The sequence below is a fragment of the Heteronotia binoei genome, chromosome 17 (assembly GCF_032191835.1).
Source record: "Heteronotia binoei isolate CCM8104 ecotype False Entrance Well chromosome 17, APGP_CSIRO_Hbin_v1, whole genome shotgun sequence".
In the NCBI taxonomy this organism is placed as follows: domain Eukaryota; kingdom Metazoa; phylum Chordata; class Lepidosauria; order Squamata; family Gekkonidae; genus Heteronotia; species Heteronotia binoei.
Window position 1 is genome coordinate 55,538,298 of NC_083239.1, and position 19,181 is coordinate 55,557,478.

General features: G+C 54.4%; 1 protein-coding gene across 1 annotated transcript; it reads left to right on the forward strand.

Annotated features, from left to right (window-relative positions):
• The first annotated feature begins 408 nt into the window (after positions 1-408).
• On the forward strand, positions 409-15,666 carry LOC132585921 (placenta growth factor-like). Its single transcript, XM_060257798.1, has 3 exons — positions 409-605; positions 1,910-1,989; positions 15,504-15,666. Exons 1-3 carry the CDS (start codon positions 411-413, stop codon positions 15,664-15,666), a joined length of 438 nt encoding a protein of 145 aa, XP_060113781.1. The 5' UTR covers positions 409-410.
• The last annotated feature ends 3,515 nt before the right edge of the window (positions 15,667-19,181 follow it).

Genomic DNA, 19,181 nt, shown 5'->3' on the forward strand with positions numbered 1-19,181 from the left:
TCCCATCGATAGACTCATCCTCCATGAATCTATCAGATCCCCTTTCCAAGCGGTGTATTTCTGTGACCAGCCCCCCCTCCCCCAGTCTCTCCCTGGCTCCTTGCTGGGGCAGTCCGGTCTCTGGGTCCGCAGTGCGGTTTCCCGACTGTTCCCCTCTTCTCTTCCAGCTGGCGCAGCAGCAACCCTCGGAGCGGCAGACGGGCGGTGAGTGCTTGTCTCCCCCCCGCCCCCCCCCCAGGTGTGGGTGCATGTGGCTTTCCTGCCAGTCTTCCCAGGGGTGCAGGGGGCAGGATCGGTGGGAAGCCGGGAAGCATCCTGGGTCGGTCCTCAGCAGTGCCAGGGAGGGGGGAAAGGTGTCACCGAGGGGGCGAGGGAAGGATGCCTGAGCGGGGCCTCTGATTCCCGCAGCGATGCCCTTCGAGGAGGTGTGGAGCCGCAGCTACTGCCGCACCCGGGAGACGCTGGTCGACGTCCTGAGTGAGTTCCCGCAGCAGACCGAGCATGTCTTCAAGCCGCCGTGCGTCCCCTTGCGGCGCTGCGCCGGCTGCTGCGGCGATGAGGGCTTGGAGTGCGCCCCCCTGGAGACCCGCCCCCTCGACTTGCAGGTCTGTGAGCGCGGAGGCGGGTTCCTGCTCCCCCCCTTCCGGAAAACCTCCGGGGCACCCCTGCAGTCGTGACGGTTTTCCTCTCCGGTTTGTTAGAGCTCCAAGTGTCCCATGACCAGCCACAGACTCTGCATGAGTCCCTGTCCTTCACGAGCCTCCGGAGTGGAAAGAGTCCGGCTCAGAGCAGAGACTCTTGCGGTGATGCACTGGGCCCTCTTCTTTGAGGCTGGCCCATTCTGACCTGTCTCTGAACGGAGAGAGAATGAATGTTTGGATCACAGGCCAGGCAAAATGACCGTGGGTGGCAGCAGAGACTCATGCAGGGGCACAGAGGCAGACTCCTCTGGGAGTGGATATTCTGGCTTCCTGAGAGCCTTTAGGTCTTTCTCTCGGGGGTTGCTGGAGGGCTGTGCCAGGGGCTGCACAGAACAAGAGCTGCCTGGGTTCCCAGCCTCCCAGTTGCCAGGGGGTTCAGCCAGAGATGAAGAAGAGGTGTGAGCTCTGAGTCAGCAAAGGGGACCCCAGGGATGTGATCTTGACAGGAGACTTCCTGGGGCCTAAGGGCAGAACTCAGCCGGGTCCCCTCCAAGCACTTGATCTGTCCCTTCTCACCATAAAACCACCCCCAGGGGGTCCCCATAAAGCAGGGGTGTCAAGCGTGCAGCTTGGGGGCCAAACAGGCCCCTGGAAGGTTCCTATCAGGCCCATGAGCAAGTCTGGTTTTTCTCCTTCTCACTTGCTTCCTTCCGCATCACAGCTTGCTTTGCCAGGCTTGCTCAATCACGCAGAAGCTACAGAGCAAAGCCTCTATTTTCTCCATTGGCTGAGGGGGGAGGGAGAGCTTGCTTTGCCAGGCTCCCTCAAGTGCACAGCAAAGCTACTGAGCCAAGCCTCTTTTCCCCCATTCTATTGGCTGAGGCTCCGCCCCTCATCCGCTGGGGAGGGAGGGAAAGAGCCAGAGCTTCCTTTGCCCAGTTCCCTCAATCACACAGGAGAGATACAAAACCTTTCATTGTGCTTGTCTGTGTCCTTTATAAAGCTTATATCTTCACTACATTTTATGATACACAGGGCCCAGCCCAACAAGCTCTCATTTATGTCAGAACCGGCCCTCATAGCAAATGAGTTTGACACCCCTGCAAAAGGGGATCCCAGTTCCTGACTGGAGGAAGAGGGCTGGAGATTCTCTTTGCCCCCAGAGGTGGAAGGGAGGGCGGCATGGGAGGGCGTCTTGGCAAGGGTGCTCTGCAGTCAGGCTGGCTGGGTGGACCAGGCTGGCCGTGTTTTCTGCTTTGCCCCAGCAGGTGGTCCAGGTGAGCCCCCTCCTGGGCACGACTCAGCAGGTCCAGCTGACCTTCACGGAGCACGAGCGGTGCGCTTGCAGGTGAGCCAGGAGCAGTGTCAGGCCTGCAGGGAAGGAGGCGGAATGTGGGCATCAGGCCCGGCCTCTGTTTCACGCCCGGCCTCAGGAGCAGTTTGCCCCAGAACCCATTTTCCCCAATAGCACATGCCCCTAAATTAGGGCTGCCAAGTCCAATTCAAGAAATATCTGGGGACTTTGGGGAGGAGCCAGGAGACTTTGGGGGTGGAGCCAGGAGACATTGGGGGTGGAGCCAGGAGACTTTGGGGAGGAGCCAGGAGACATTGGGGGTGGAGCAAGGAGACTTTGGGGTGGAGCCAGGAGACATTGGGGGTGGAGCCAGGAGACTTTGGGGTGGAGCCAGCAGACTTAGGGGAGGGACGGTGGCTCAATGGTAGAGCATCTGCTTGGTAAGCAGAAGGTCCCAGGTTCAATCCCTGGCATCTCCAACTGAAAGGGTCCAGGCAAATAGGTGTGAAAAACCTCAGCTTGAGACTCTGGAGAGCCGCTGCCAGTCTGAGTAGACAAGACTGACTTTGATGGACCCAGGGTCTGATTCAGTATAAGGCAGCTTCATATGTTCATATGTTCATGACATTGGGGGTGGAGCCAGGAGACATTGGGGGTGGAGCGAGGAGACTTTGGGGTGGAGCCAGGAGACATTGGGGGTGGAGCGAGGAGACTTTGGGGTGGAGCCAGGAGACATTGGGGGTGGAGCGAGGAGACTTTGGGGTGGAGCCAGGAGACATTGGGGGTGGAGCCAGGAGACTTTGGGGTGGAGCCAGGAGACTTTGGGAGCCAAGAGCAAGGCTGTGACAAGCATAATTGCGCTCCAAAGGGAGTTCTGGCCATCACATTTAAAGGGACCTCACACCTTTTAAATGCCTTCCTTCCATAGGAAATAATGAAGGATAGGGGCACCTTATTTATTTATTTATTTATTTATTTATTCTATAACTTATATCCCGCCCTTCCCACAAAGTGACTCAGGGCAGCTCACAACAACCAATAAAACAATAAAACAGAGTTCAAAATAATTACATTTAAAAGTTAAAACAATTAAAAACCTAAAAGCCTTAACATTTTAACATTAAATCTATACCATATGAGTCACAGAAGTCTAATAAGCTACATTTATTTCCCAGTCAGGCGTAGGCTAACCGGAAGAGGGTTGTCTTACAGGCCCTGCGGAACTGAGCAAGGTCCCGCAGGGCCCTCACCTCTTCCGGCAGCTGGTTCCACCATGTAGGGGCCATTGTGGAAAAGGCCCTGTCTCTGGTTGTCTTGAGACGGACTTCCTTAGGCCCGGGGATGGTGAGAAGGTTTTGAGTCCCAGACCTCAGTACTCTCTGGGGAACGTGTGGGGAGAGACGGTCCTTCAGGTAGGCAGGTCCCAGGCCATATAGGGCTTTAAAGGTTTAGAGGCACCTTGTACCGGACTCGGTATGTTTGGGGTTCATAGAATTGGACCCCCTGGTCCAATATTTTTGAAACCTGGTGGGTATTTGGGGGAGAGACAATGGATGCTATACTGAAAATTTGGTGTCTCTACCTCAAAACACAGCCCCTCCAGAGCCCCAGATACTTGCGGATCAATTCTCCATTATTTTCTATGGGAATAAGTCTCCCTAGGGAATCATGGAGTTCCCAGCAGACATTTCCCTCCCCTACCCCCGCTTTCTGATGACCCTGAAACGGGGGGGGGGGGCCTCCTCACCAGGGGATCCCCTGCCCCCACCTTGGGATTGGCAACCCTACCCTAAATGCATCTGGCCATGTACACAGTGCCTTTCTGCAACCGGGCCTTGACTCTGGGATCCAGCTGCAAAGCATTCAGGCCAGAGAGCATGATGACATCATGTTGGGAAATCCCTGGAACTTTTGTGGTGGACTCTGAGGAGGGCGGGGCTTGGGGGGGAGGGACTTCGACAGGATCCGGTGCCACAGAGTCCACCCTCTAAAGCAGCCATTTTCTCCACGGGAACTGATCTCTGTTGTCTGGAGATCAGTTGTAATCCTAGGAGATCTCTCGGTCCCACCCAGCAGCTGTCAACTGCATGAGCCCCTATACAAACCTGCAACCTATGTTTTTATGACCAGTCATTCCCCCCTCTCCCAATTGTATATTCAGAGCACACGGAGGGTCTCACTGCCATTTCCAATCTGTAGGAGGCGGCTGAAGACATGTATGGAGAGCCAGTTTGGTGTCGTGGTTAAGTGTGTGGACTCTTGTCTGGGAGAACCGGGTTTGATTCCCCACTCCTCCACTTGCAGCTGCTGGAATGGCCTTGGGTCAGCCATAATGGTTAAGTGTGCAGACTCTGATCTGGGAGAACCGGGTTTGATTCCCCACTCCTCCACTTGCAGCTGTTGGAATGGCCTTGGGTCAGCCATAGTGGTTAAGTGTGCGGACTCTGATCTGGGAGAACCGGGTTTGATTCCCCACTCCTCCACTTGCAGCTGCTGGAATGGCCTTGGGTCAACCATAGTGGTTAAGTGTGAGGATTCTTATCTGGGAGAGCCGAGTTTGATTCCCCACTCCTTCACATGCAACTGCTGGAATGGCCTTAGGTCAGCCAGAGCTCTCGCAGAGTTGTCCTTGAAAGGCCAGCTTCCGTTAGAGCTCTCTCAGCCCCACCCACTTCACAGGGAGAAGATTTTGTGGGGGGAGAAGATATAAGAGATTGTAAGCCGCTCTGAGTCTCTGATTCGTAGAGAAGGGTGGGGTATAAATCTGCAGTTGTCTTTTTCATATATAGTTTCATCACACTTTTCGAGTCGCATCTGAATCCTGTTGTATAAAGGGTATGACTAAAAAATGAGGGTCGTGCTTGTTTGTATTTCAAGTCTAGACGATGTTCCTTGTTATTCTCGTTCTTCTTGTTGACTTTGTATTATTGATTGTTCATGTTGATTTCTTTTATTAGTTGTTGTTGTAACGTTGAACATAGTAAAACTTAAAATAAGAAGTTTTAAAAAGAGAGACAGTTTTAATTAGGGCTGCTTTTCGTTGCTTACCAGCAGTCCTGATTTTAAAAGTTTGGGTTTTAAAAATGTTTTTCATGTGCTTTATGTGTTTATCGATGTTGTTAAGCCTCCTTAAGCTCTGTAAGGAAGAAAGGGGGCTAAAAATTCTTTAAAAGAACAAATAATCAATAATCAATAGAGCCAAAAGGGAGTGAGGGGAGATCCTGAATTTCAACAGAATGTCCCTTATGGGCAGTGATTTTCCTCTCTGACCAATAGCTCCTATTGTGCCTAGCTCTTCCTGCCAGGTGGGGTGGGGGTTGTTTATGAGTATTCAGAGTATTCTCCACCATGCCCCCCCCCCCAGTTATGGGCAGACTAAAAGCTCCAGTCTTCTGCTTGCAGGCCACGTCGAAAGCGCTTGAAAAATGAGAGGTATGTTGGGGGGGAGCTGGTTGGAGGTGGGGGTGGAAGGGTCATGTGGGAGGGGGGTCCAGGGGGAAGACCCCTCCCATGCCCCTCTTCCCTACTTTCTAGAGAGAGCCCTGTCTGTTTGAGAGTTGTTCTGGGTAAGTCAGGGCCTTTTGGGGAAACTGGCGAAGCCTGCTTAGAAATCTGCCAAGTAAGAGTCAAACTGTCCTCCCCCTTTCTCCCCACTTGCAGGCACCATTGGATAGGGGCCAAGCGGAGACTACAGAAGCCGAGCCCAACACCTTCCACCCCTCTGTACGTTCTCCGTAGGACTGCTTCCGTATTGCTTTTGACATTCACACTAGGCTGCTCTCTGCTGAAAGATTTGGCCCAACATTGAGAAGCCCCGAATGGAATGGCTGAAAGCCTGGAGATGCTTTCTGCTGAATCAGACCTTTGGTCTATCAAGGTCTGCTTAGTGGTGGCTTTCGGGCAGAGAAGGGGGAGAGGCTGTGCCTCACAATCTGGGCTAAAATTAGATGCTTTTACCTCTGGGCCCATAACCGGTTGGATTATCTGCCATGGAACTATGACAAAGTAGCAGAGCGCTGAAGGTTTTAATGCAGCAGAGCTGAGGCTAGTTGTGGCTTAACAGAGTTACATGGAGTCAGTAATCAGTTCTAAAACTAATAAACAACTTTTATTAAAGGAAGAGAGTGCAGGTAAGAGATAGGGATAAATACCTATTCTTGCTAACTAGGTGTTGGATGAGGTCTGCATGTCCAGCCTTCAGGAAAATGATGGAGTGATCATGCCCCTTCTTTGTGTGCGTGAGAGAGAGAGGAAGTGTGAGAGGGCGGAAACAGAGGAAATTGCCCCTCAAAAGTAGCATTCCACTTCAAAGGAAAGGATCAGATAGCAGGAAGGAAAGGACACTCTGTGTGTCCTGACCTCTCTATCTGGCTAAACTCTTTTGTGCCATCTCTCAAGTCTGAGACAGGAGACAGCGCAAAGTCCTCCACTTTCAACAATAAGAACATAAGAGAAGACCTGTTGGATCAGGCCAATGGCCCATTCAATCCAACACTCTGTGTCACACAGTGGGCAAAAAACCCCAAGTGCCATCAGGAGGTCCACCAGTGGGGCCAGGACACCAGAAGCCCTCCCACTGTTGCCCCTCCCAAGCACCAAGAACACAGAGCATCACTGCCCCAGACATAAGAGAAGCCATGTTGGATCAGGCCAATGGCCCATCCAGGCCAAGACTCTGTGTCACACAGTGGCCAAAAAACCCAGGGGCAATCAGGAGGTCCACCAGTGGGGCCAGGACACTAGAAGCCCTCCCACTGTTGCCCCCCAGCACCAAAAATACAGAGCATCACTGCCCCAGACATAAGAGAAGCCATGTTGGATCAGGCCAGTGGCCCATCCAGTCCAACACTCTGTGTCACACAGTGGCCAAAAAACCCCAAGTGCCATCAGGAGGTCCACCAGTGGGGCCAGAACCCCACTGGTGGCCACTTCAAGCACCAAGGATACAGAGCTGCACTGCCTGACATAGTGCTCCATCTAGACTTTTTTCTCTACCTTCTCTACCCCATGCATAATTTTGTGCACCTCTTATCATGGCAGTGTTAGAGCATCTAGCAGGCACACAGAAGGTCCTAGGTTCAATCCCAAACCTATCTAGTTAACAGAATTAGACATTAGGTGATGTGAAAGACCTCTGTTTCAGATCATGGAGAGGCATGGACTGGAGCTATGGGTCCGTGGCAGAGCTTCTGCTTGGCATGCAGAAGGTCCCAGGTTCAGTTCCTGGCATCTCCAGCTTAAAAAACCAGGTGTTGATGGGAAGGATCTTTCTGCTGCCAGTCTGAATAGGCAATAGAAGAAGAAGATATTGGATTTATTGGAGATAAAGGAGATTGTAAGCCGCTCTGAGACTCTGATTCAGAGAATGGCGGGGTATAAGTCTGTGGTCTTCCTCTTCTTCTATATCCCGCCCTATACTCTGAATCTCAGAGACTCAGAGCGGCTCACAATCTCCTATATCTTCTCCCCCCACAACAGACACCCTGTGAGGTGGGTGGGGCTGAGAGGGTTCTCACAGCAGCTGCTCTCTCAAGGACAACCTCTGCGAGAGCTATGGCTAATCCAAGGCCATTCCAGCAGCTGCAAGTGGAGGAGGGGGGAATCAAACCCGGTTCTCCCAGATAAGAGAGCTCTGGCTGACCCAAGGCCATTCCAGCTGCTGCAAGTGAAGGAGTGGGGAATCAAACCCGGTTCTCCCAGATAAGAGAGCTCTGGCTGACCCAAGGCCATTCCAGCAGGTGCAAGGGGAGGAGTGGGGAATCAAACCCGGTTCTCCCAGATAAGAGAGCTCTGGCTGACCCAAGGCCATTCCAGCAGCTGCAAGTGGAGGAGTGGGGAATCAAACCCGGTTCTCCCAGATAAGAGAGCTCTGGCTGACCCAAGGCCATTCCAGCAGCTGCAAGTGGAGGAGTGGGGAATCAAACCCGGTTCTCCCAGATAAGAGAGCTCTGGCTGACCCAAGGCCATTCCAGCAGCTGCAAGTGGAGGAGTGGGGAATCAAACCCGGTTCTCCCAGATAAGAGAGCTCTGGATGACGCAAGGCCATTCCAGCAGCTGCAAGTGGAGGAGTGGGGAATCAAACCCAGTTCTCCCAGATAAGAGAGCTGTGGCTGACCCAAGGCCATTCCAGCAGCTGCAAGTGGAGGAGTGGGGAATCAAACCCAGTTCTCCCAGATAAGAGAGCTATGGCTAACCCAAGGCTATTCCAGCTGCTGCAAGTGAAGGAGTGGGGAATCAAACCCGGTTCTCCCAGATAAGAGTCTGCGCACTTAACCACAGCACGAAACTGGCTCCCTGAAGTACATAAACTGGTGGCCTGATTCAGTATAACCCAACTTCCTGTGTTCACGTGAGTGCCCAGGGATCGAACTTGGGACTTTTTGGAAACCACTGGAGGTGCTCTGCTGCTAAACCCTACTCCAAAGGAGGAACACATCTAGTTTTAAAAGCTTGCAAGGCTGGGAAAGCTCTCTGCTAAAAGAGGCTTCCAGCTGTGGTCCTGGGCTGGTTGAACAGGATCAGGCCAAAAGATTGAAGGTGCCCCATGGCGAATGCTGATATCTTTCACTGCCAGTAAGTGGCGCTATTGCTCTAACCTTGACCCAAAGAAGAGACTGGTTCGAGAAGAGGGTTGGGGGAAGAACTTCCTAGGTGTCTTTGTGGCGCCCACCGGATATGGTAGGAGGGCAGCAGAAAGGGGTGGTGGGAGACGGAGGGGCATCTGTGGTTCTGAGCATTGCATCACTTGCAAGATTCTAGACACCTGTGCAGCCCCCTCCCCCCCAAAAAACCTTGGATAAATGTTTAGGGCAGAGGTGTTGAATGGTTAGGGCAGAGGTGGGCAGAGGAGGGACGGTTGCTCAGTGGTAGAGCATCTGCTTGGTAAGCAGAAGGTCCCAGGTTCAGTCCCCGGCATCTCCAACTAAAAAGGGTCCAGGCAAACAGGTGTGAAAAACCTCAGCTTGAGACCCTGGAGAGCCGCTGCAGTCTGAGTAGAGAAGACTGGCTTTGATGGACTGAGAGTCTGATTCAGTATAAGCAGCTTCATATGTTCATATCTGGCCTGGGGCTGAATCAGGCCCTGGGGGGGCTCCTATCAGGCCCCTGAGCAACTGGCTGTCGTCTGCTTCCTTCTCCCTCTCTCTTGCTTCTTTCTGTGTTACAGCTTGCTTTGCAAGGCTCGCTCAATCGCACAGCAGAGCGACTGAGTCAAGCCTCTTCCTTCTATTGGCTGAGGCTCCTCCCCCTCCTGGTCCCCTGGGGAAGAAAGGAAAGAGCCAGAGTTTCGTTTGCCCAGTTCCCTCGATCGCATGGGAGAAATACAAAGCAAGCACCTTTAACCAATGAGCTAATATTTTAAAAGCAACCAATGAGCTAATATTTTAAGCACGGCTTTAAGATTTTTTTTTTCAAAAACCTTTAATGGTGTTTGTCTGCGTCCTTTATAAAGTTTATATCCCTGCTATCTAATCTTAAATAGATACACACATGGCCCAGCCCGACATGGTCTGACCCGACAAGGTCCCATTTATATCAGATCCGGCCCTCATAACAAATGAGTTTGACACCCCTGTTTAGGGACTGTGGTACAGCTTGCTGAAACCAGGATCCTACTGTGGAATTTTTGCACCTTTTAATGTGTCATGATAACACGCTTTGCATTGGTTCTGCTGCCACCCTCATTCCTATCGCAGTGTTCACTGACTGCCTCATCCACTTGACTGTTATAAATTCACGCTGTTGCAATCGACCTTGTGTCCCAGCGGGACAGGCAGGCTACAGATAACACAAATACAAATATAGAACGGCAGTGCGGGCCACAGACGGAGTGGCACAGTCTGTGTTTGGACGCCATATCTCTCGTGAGGACTGGAGCCCCCAGTCCAAAGAATCTTTGCCATCTCTCCCCAAAACCACCTGAGTCTTGTTTATAATATTTCCTCCTGCAGAAGGAAGCTGCCCCAGGTGGGGAGGCCAGGAGACCAGAGTCCAAGCAAGGAGCAAGCGGGGGACCCCACTGCACTGAGGGAAGGAACCTCCAGCTGACAGCTACCTGCCACCTGTGGAGAGGTGAAAGTCTTGGAAGGACCCAGGCATGGCAGAGCTGTTCTGGTCTTGATACTGCTGGAATTTGGGGGACGGAAGAAGGAGAGAGTCTCCCCTTCCCGCTAGTCTGCTGTTCAATGGAGAACAGGGCTTCCTCTGTTTCTCTTGGATAGATATTCATTTCTTCTTTTCCAGATAGCCCAGCAGGGCTTCAGTTTCTGCCTTGGGCTATGGCAACTAGAATACTTTTGCAAAGCACCCTCCCTTCCCCCAGCCAAACTTGGTTCCCCCCCCCCCCATATTTATGGCAACAAAGTTCTATTGTCTTAAACATGAATGTATCGATCTGCGTGATCTCATGGTTGCATTAAAGGGCATTAAGCACAGTGTCACCTGCAATTTTCCCACCTGCTATTTTCAAGAATATTTTATCCTGTCCTAGCAGCCTCTGTGCCCTGTTGTTGGCCCTCCAGAGGAGCTGGCTGGCCCCTGTGTGAGACAGGAGGCTGGACTAGATGGACCCTCCCTGGTCTGATCCAGCAGGGCTCTTCTGAGGTTCTTCTCAGGGAAGGCCTCGGCCTCTCTGCCCTGTTGTTGGCCCTCCAGAGAAACGGTTGGCCCCTGGTGAGACAGGAGGCTGGACTGGATGGACCCTCCCTGGTCTGATCCAGCAGGGCTCTTCTGAGGTTCTTCTCAGGGGAAGGCCTCGGCCTCTGTGCCCTGTTGTTGGCCCTCCAGAGGAACTGGGTGGCCACTGTGTGAGAAAGGAGGCTGGACTAGATGGACCCTCCCTGGTCTGACCCAGCAGGGCTCTTCTGATGTTCTTCTCAGGGGAGGCCTCGGCCTCTCTGGCCTGTTGTTGGCCCTCCAGAGGAACTGGCTGGCCCCTGTGTGAGACAGGAGGCTGACTAGATGGACCCTCCCTGGTCTGACCCAGCAGGGCTCTTCTGATGTTCTTCTCAGGGCAAGGCCTCGGCCTCTCTGCCCTGTTTGTTGGCCCTCCAGAGGAACTGGTTGGCCACTGTGTGAGACAGGAGGCTGGACTAGATGGACCCTCCCTGGTCTGACCCAGCAGGGCTCTTCTGATGTTCTTCTCAGGGCAAGGCCTCGGCCTCTCTGCCCTGTTGTTGGCCCTCCAGAGGAACTGGGTGGCCCCTGTGTGAGACAGGAGGCTGGACTAGATGGACCCTCCCTGGTCTGACCCAGCAGGGCTCTTCTGATGTTCTTCTCAGGGGAAGGCCTCGGCCTCTCTGCCCTGTTGTTGGCCCTCCAGAGAAACTGGGTGGCCGCTGTGTGAGACAGGAGGCTGGACTAGATGGACCCTCCCTGGTCTGACCCAGCAGGGCTCTTCTGATGTTCTTCTCAGGGGAAGGCCTTGGCCTCTCTGCCCTGTTGTTGGCCCTCCAGAGGAACTGGGTGGCCACTGTGTGAGACAGGAGGGCTGGACTAGATGGACCCTCCCTGGTCTGACCCAGCAGGGCTCTTCTGATGTTCTTCTCAGGGGAAGACCTCGGCCTCTCTGCCCTGTTGTTGGCCCTCCAGAGGAACTGGCTGGCCACTGTGTGAGATTAGATGTTAGACTAGATGGACCCTCCCTGGTCTGACCCAGCAGGGCTCTTCTGATGTTCTTCTCAGGGGAAGGCCTCGGCCTCTCTGTCCTGTTGTTGGCCCTTCATGGGAACTGACTGGCCACTGTGTGAAACAGAAGGCTGGAGTAGAGGGACCTCATTGGTCTGACCAAGCAGGGCTCTTCTGATGTTCTAAGTCCAAGTATGTGGGAGTCAACACTCCCTTCATCAGGTACTTAGAATCATAGAGTTGGAAAGGACCTCTAGGGTAATCTATTCCAACCCCCTGCATGGTCTCTCTCTCCAATGCGTGTGCCCAGGAAATCAGATTAGAATCTAGTTTGGTTTATATCTCCTTTAGTGTGCTGGTTGCCCCACAGTCTCCCCAGCAGCCTTCCCAGTGCATTAGAGTTACTTGAACAATGCCAAAGTGTATTGAAGTCTGCCTTGTCTTGGGGGGGGGGGTGTTCTTTTCATTGTCTGCATGTGACGAGAAGGTAGAGAAGAAGTACTTTTCTCCCTTTCTTACAGTGCAAAAACTCATGGGCACTCAATGAAAATGCTGAGCAGTTGGGTTAGAACATATAAAAGGAAGTCCTTCTTCACTCAAAGGGTGATTGACACGTGGAATTCACTGCCACAGGAGGTGGTGGCAGCTGCAAGCATAGCCAGCTTCAAGAGGGATTGGATAAACCTATGGAGCAGAGGTCCATCAGTGGCTATTTGCCACAGCGTATTGTTGGGACTCTCTGTCTGGGGCAGTGATGCTCTGTATTCTTGGTGCCTGGAAGGGACCACAGTGTAAAGACTTCTAGTGTCCTGGCCCCACTGATGGACCTCCTGATGGCACCTGAGTTTTTTTGGCCACTGTGTGACACAGGGTGTTGGACTGGATGGGCCATTGGCCTCATCCAACAGGGCTTCTCTTATGTTCTTATGAAGAACTCTCTGTCTGGGGCAGTGATGCTCTGTATTTTTAGTGCTTGGGGGGGCATAGTGAGAGGGCTTCTAATGGCCTGGCTCCTCTGATAGACCTCCCAATGGCACCTGGGTTTTTTGGCCACTGTGTGACACAGAGTGTTGGACTGGATGGGCCATTGGTCTGATCCAACATGGCTTCTCTTACGTTCTTATGATCTGGGGCAATGATGTTCTGTATTCTTGGTGCTTGGGAGGGCAGCTGTGGGAGGGCTTCTGGTGTCCTGGCCCCACAGATGGACCTCCTGATGGCACCTGGTTTTTTTGGCCACTGTGTGACACAGTGTTGGACTGAAGGGGCCATTGACCTGATCCAGCAGGGCTTCTCTTCTGCTCTTATGTGAAGCCCTGCCCCACCCCCTTAACATCCCTTTGCTGTCTCCACCCATGCCTTCAAAGTTCCTGGAGAGCACCAAAGTGCTGTGAAGTATGCTGGGGGGGGGGGGGGGGAGGGCGTGGGGATGTAGTTCTGTCAGCTGCCAACACGGCAGATGGGTTGCTTTCCTCCATTCAAGACTCGAAGGGGGTGGCTCAAGATCAGGATCCCAGCTGAGGGATCCTAAGGCCGGGGTGTGGCACGACACAGTCGCAAGCCTCTTCAGGCCGGCTCCACCCACACATGGCTGAAACTACACGAAGGCAGGCGGATTGTGTACACCGGCGTGCTAAGCACAGCTTTCCATCACAAAATCTGCGGTGGCAGATTAGGATTGCAGAACCCGCTTGAGTCACAGTTTTGTGCATTCGTATTGTGTTGCGTGTGTCTGTGCGCCTTCTGATGAAGCGGTGGGGTGGGAGGTCAGTTGTGCGTGCAAATCCTTCCAGCCTCCTATGCAAAGAAAGAAAAAACAGAGAACTTTATTTTTGGGGGGCGGGGCTTGCAATCTCTGGTTTGCATTCTGGATGCTTCCATGTCTTAATTTCACTTATATTCCACCCCCTCATGGGGACGCAAAGTAGTTTGCAATATGCCACAACAACCCTGTGAGGTAGGTTAAACTCACATTGTGTGACTGGCACCACTGATGGACCTCCTGATGGCACCTGGATTTTTTGGCCACTGTGCGACACAGAGTGTTGGACTGGATGGGCCATTGGCCTGATCCAACATGGCTTCTCTTTATGTTCTTCTGTGACACAGAGAGTTGGACTGGATGGGCCACTGGCCTGATCCAACAGGGCTTCTCTTATGTTCTTCTGTGACACAGAGTGTTGGACTGGATGGGCCACTGGCCAGATCCAACAGGGCTTCTCTTATGTTCTTCTGTGACACAGAGAGTTGGACTGGAGGGGCCACTGGCCTGATCCAACAGGGCTTCTCTTATGTTCTTCTGTGACACAGAGTGTTGGACTGGATGGGCCACTGGCCAGATCCAACAGGGCTTCTCTTTATGTTCTTCTGTGACACAGAGAGTTGGACTGGAGGGGCCACTGGCCTGATCCAACAGGGCTTCTCTTATGTTCTTCTGTGACACAGAGTGTTGGACTGGATGGGCCACTGGCCAGATCCAACAGGGCTTCTCTTATGTTCTTCTGTGACACAGTGTTGGACTGGATGGGCCACTGGCCTGATCCAACATGGCTTCTCTTATGTTCTTGTGATGCAGAGTGTTGAACTGGAGGGGTCACTGGCCTGATCCAACATGGCTTCTCTTATGTTCTTATGTTCCACTCTGAGAGTTTCTGGGGCAAAGGGTGTGTGTGTGTGGGGGGGGTCTCTCAGAGTTTATGCTGGCACCGTGCTGCTTCAGTGTGCTTCTGCCCTCAAACCCCCTCCGGACACATTTTTCAAATGACTGCGAGTGACCTTCTGGAATGCACTTATCAGGAGAAGGAATGAATATTCTGGGAATCCAGGTTTGGCCGCCTGGGAAATTGGGCTGGAGGCCTGGAGAGGAAGGACAACACGCTCCCCCCCCCCAAAAAAACAACCCCTTTGAATTCTGGCTGATGTCACCCGGCAACTACGAGGCAGAAGATTAACTGGGGCAAGTCTGGGCCGATGCAAACGCAACTCTTGCTTCACTGCACATCTTTCCTTTGGGAGCATTCCTTCCCTCCCAGCCAGATTCTCAAGGGTGCTTCACCCTCCGCCTCCTGAAGTCTGCTCAGTGGGGCCGCCCAGGTTTCTGAAGAAGGTCCTGCCCTGCACCTCACCTTTTTCTTCGCTTGACCTCCCGGGGAGTCCCAGACTTTTCCCCTGGGGAGGGAGGGTATCCCTGGGCGGGGGTTGGGAGTGAAGCCTGGGGGCTGCACGGTCTGGGGAGGGAGCTCCGCAAAGCATCATGCCCTCCCCCCAAACCAGCCACTCTGTCCAGGCGGGGAACGGGTCTCATCGGGCTAGAGAGCAACTGTGATTCCGGGAGATCTCCAGGCGTCACCTGGAGGCTGGCCACGGCACCTTCTGGGCGATCTTGGCATTTCAGGGGGAGGAAGCGCGTTGACCCTTGGGCGTCGTGGGGACCCTCTGCACGTGCTCAGAGGCGACCTTGCCCTGGCAATGGGAGGGAGCGGAGGAGGCAGAAAGTCAGGAGCGCGCGAAAGGGGCGGGGCCGCATTCCAGAGCCGTGTGCCACGCCCCCCGGCGGGCGCGGGGGCTGCTGGGAATTGTAGTTCTCCTCCCCATCTCGGGGGAGGGGGCTGCCCGCCTTCGAGGGCGAGGAAGGAGGCCGCTTGGAGCCTGCCCCGCTCTCCAGCCTGGCGTTAATCCGAACCAGCATTGCTCTCCTCCCTCCCTCCCTCCCCAGGAGCCTCTGAGCATGGGCAGAGGGCGAAGAGGCGCTGGCGGGGCTGGGGCTGGGGCGGGGGGCGCCTTGTCCCGCTGAGCGGCGGGGCTGCACTCTGCCCATGCTCGGAGGGAGGGAGAGGCTCGCGGGGTTGTTGGCGGGGGCGGCCCCGCGGGAAGGAGCGCTGACTACACTTCCCGGCGTGCCCCGGCTGCTGCCCGCCCGTCCAACCTACCTGCTCACTTCGCAGCCGAGAGCCGGAGGGAGGGCAGCTGCGCGCTTGCCAGGACGGCGCCGAGGAGGAGGAGGAGGCGGGAGCCGCTGCAGACCAGACGGCCGCTCTCCCTCCCATGCCGCGGCGCGGGACCCCCACGACCCCCAGCAGCAGCAGCAGCAGCAGCGGACCGGCCTGAAGCCGTCGAGGCACAGGGAGCCGCCGCCGCTCGAGGTGGGCTTGCTTGGGGGCTGCCTGCCTGCCTGCTTTGCGAGGACCGCCCCGTCGGGCTGGGGCCGAGCAGCGATCCTGGGCGGGGGGGGGGCGCACGGGGGTCCCGCCAGCTAGCCAGCCCGCCCTCCCGTCCAGTCAGTCCGGGAAAGAGGCCGGGCTCCTCCCGTCCAGGCCGGGAGCCTTCGCCGGGCGGGTGGGGGCGCGGGGGAGCCGACCCCCCCCCCGGAAGCGGATCGCCCTTCTTTTAGGGGAGGTAGCCGGCGCGCTCCCGGCGAGACTTGAGCCGGCGCTTTGGGGAGGCCGTTGCAGCAGCAGGCTCCCCTCCCTCGACGCCTCCGGAAGGGGGTGCGCCGTGGGGAGGGGAGGATCGGGGCCTTTTCGGGAGGTGAGGCGCAAATGACCTCCTTTGTCGTGGGGCTTTTTGGAAAGGGCCCCTCCTGCGGAGAGGTTCCGGGGCAGAAGGGAGGAGGGGGCCGAGGGGGAGTTTCGCAAATGAATCCCTGGGGCTTTCTTTTTTGGCCGCGGCAGAGTGAAGCAGGGCTTTGTGCAGAGGCTCAGTGAGGGCAGCCTGCCTGGCAGAGAAGGCCAGCATCCCCGCGTCTTGTCGGCTCTGGGCCGGGCTGTCTTTCTGGCAGGGCACTTTCGACTTATGGGCGACTGTGCATTGCTGGCGGTTGCCCCACATGTAACGGGGTTGCCAGAACCCCCTTAAAGGCTAGGCGTCTTCTCTTTGGGATGGGGCACGGGGGTAGAGGCACCCACAGACGCTGCACTTGTCACGTCCTGGGCCACCCTGAGCCCCACCTTTGGGGGGGTTTGTTGAAGGGACAGGCCGCCGGGAAGGAGTCTTGTTTAGCTGAGATTCACCCGTTGGTTCACTCAGGCATTCCACTGTCTGTGATGAGATTGAAGAAGACATTGGATTTATATCCCGCCCTCCACTCCGAAAAGTCTCAGAGCGGCTCACAATCTTCACAACAGACACCCTGTGAGGTGGGTGGGGCTGCAGAGGGCTCTCCCAGCAGCTGCCCTTTCAAGGACAACCTCTGCCAGAGCTATGCCTGACCCAAGGCCATTCCAGCAGGTGCAAGTGGAGGAGTGGGGAATCAAACCCGGTTCTCCCAGATAAGAGGCTGCACACTTAACCACTACACCAAACTGGCTCTCTAAGAAGATGATACTGGATTTATACCCCACCCTTCACTCTGAATCTCAGAGACTCAGAGCAGTTTACAATCTCCTATATCTTCTCCCCCCACAACAGACACCCTGTGAGGTGGGTGGGGCTGAGAGAGCTCTCCCAGCAGCTGCCCTTTTAAAGACCACTCTGCAAGAGCTCTGGCTGACCCAAGGCCATTCCAGCAGCTGCAAGTGAAGGAGTGGGGAATCAAACCCGGTTCTCCCAGAGAAGAGTCTGCACACTTAACCACTACACCAAACTGACTCTCTCAAATGTGAAATACTTTTTTTCCGGCTTCCTCTGCACTGAAATGGAACCTCTTGTGAAAGAAATCCCTACTCTGTGCCCCCAAATCTTTTCCTGAGAGCGGCAGACAGCCAGCCACACCCTGGCCTGGGGGATGCCTCATCTCTGCTTGTGGGGGGGGGAGCTGCAAAATGGCTGACGGTTTCCCTCCCCTTAGGGTTTGTTTTGGGAGCTTATCCAGAGGTCCGGGAGGTCAGACCAGGCCTCTTGGTTTGTCTTTGGGGGCTTAATAGGTGCAGGGGTCTCAGAACATTTCCCTCCGGTTCTTGAACTCAGCTCTGAGGCTGGGCTTGGCAGCTTTCTCTGGCCTCTGCATAGCCTCAAAGGTTTCCACAGCCAGAGGCTGTGGCTTCCAGGCGGGTCTGAGCCCTGGGACCCTCTTTGGAGGTGAAACACTGCTTGGCGTGAGCTGCGGAGACCAGCAAAGGCCCACCAGGCCCTTCCGCTCCCCGAATATCCGCCTCCTCGCCTGGCCTGCTGTGGCTTGTTTTCTCCTGCTGATAAGCAAAATGTCACCCTGTCGCTTGTTGAGGGGCCTCGCAAATGCTGTGAGTTGTTGTGCGTCCTCTTGTCGTGTGTGCTCGCACTGGCAGCTGGTACCTGGCCCGTGACTGTATGAGGCCTGATCCTTGCAGGGGGAAACCCAGTTTCCTGAGTGCTTTTCACAGGGAAGGCGCTGGCCTCAGTCAGCATCAGCCTTAAATTACAGGGGAAATTGTGGGTGTGGGTGTGTGTAAAAGGCCCTCTCTGAGAGCCAGTTTGGTGTAGTGTTTAAGTGTGTGGACTCTTATCTGGGAGAACTGGGTTTGATTCTCCCCTCCTCCACTTGCAGCTGCTGGAATTGCCTTGGGTCAGCCATAGCTCTCGCAAGAGCTGTCCTTGAAAGGGCAGCTGCTGTGAGAGCCCTCTCAGCCCCCCCCCCACCTCACAGGGTGTCTGTTGTGGGGGGAGAAGATATAGGAGATTGTAAGCCGCTCTGAGTCTCTGATTCAGAGAGAAGGGCGGGGTATAAATCTGCAGACTTCTTCCCCACTCCTCTGCTTGCAGCTGCTGGAATGGCTTTGGGTCACCCATAGCTCTCGCAGGAGTTGTCCTTGAAAGGGCAGCTACTGGGAGAGCCCTCTCAGTCCCACCCACCTCACAGGGTGTCTGTTGTGCGGGGAGAAGACATAGGAGATTGTAAGCCGCTCTGAGTCTGATTCAGAGAGAAGGGCGGGGTATAAATCTGCTCTTCTTCTTTTTCACGTTGCAGCTAGCTCAGGGCAACCCATTGTGGGGGTTTTCAAAGTGGGAGACAAATAGAGGCAGTTTTGCCATTACCTGCCTCAGCATAATGACCCAGGCCTGTGGTGGGTCTCTCCCATTCGTGGACTACGCGGGCCGCCCTTCTTAGCTTCTGAGACCCAATGAAATCAGACTAGCTGTCAAGCATGCTATTTCTAAATGCTGGTTTCTTCCATACCTTTCTTCTCTCCCCCCCACCTTCTCTCCCTTCCCCTCTGTGGAGGCATAATAAATCTCTCTGAATCCAGGATGTTTAGTGGAACCTTGTATTAATGGTGTAAAGTGCCTCTCCCCTAGATTCACACAGCCATGTCTTATCAGCTAGCAGAGAATGTGTGAGAAATGGAGATATTATCATTCCTTAGTCATAAACGAGATACTAGCGAGTAGCCTTTGAACCTTCAATTCAATTTGTATCTTTATGTTATTCTTTTGAAGTTACCCGTAGCCCTGCCTTTTGAAGTAGTCTATAAGATACTATTCAGTATTGTATCAATCATTGCTTCCAAGGAATCCGTCCTTGGAGCAAGTCATGGAGTTTCAATAAAACAAGTCTTTGATTAAAAAACAAAGGCTCGATTATTGCGAAATATCGATGCTCGACCCTAGACTGGGCCATCCAAACCAGGCACAGAGGAATTAAGGTGCTGAAAATGCCTGATGAGGCCTTGGGTTCAGATCCTCTCCCCCTGCCCAGCCCCGTGTGTTCC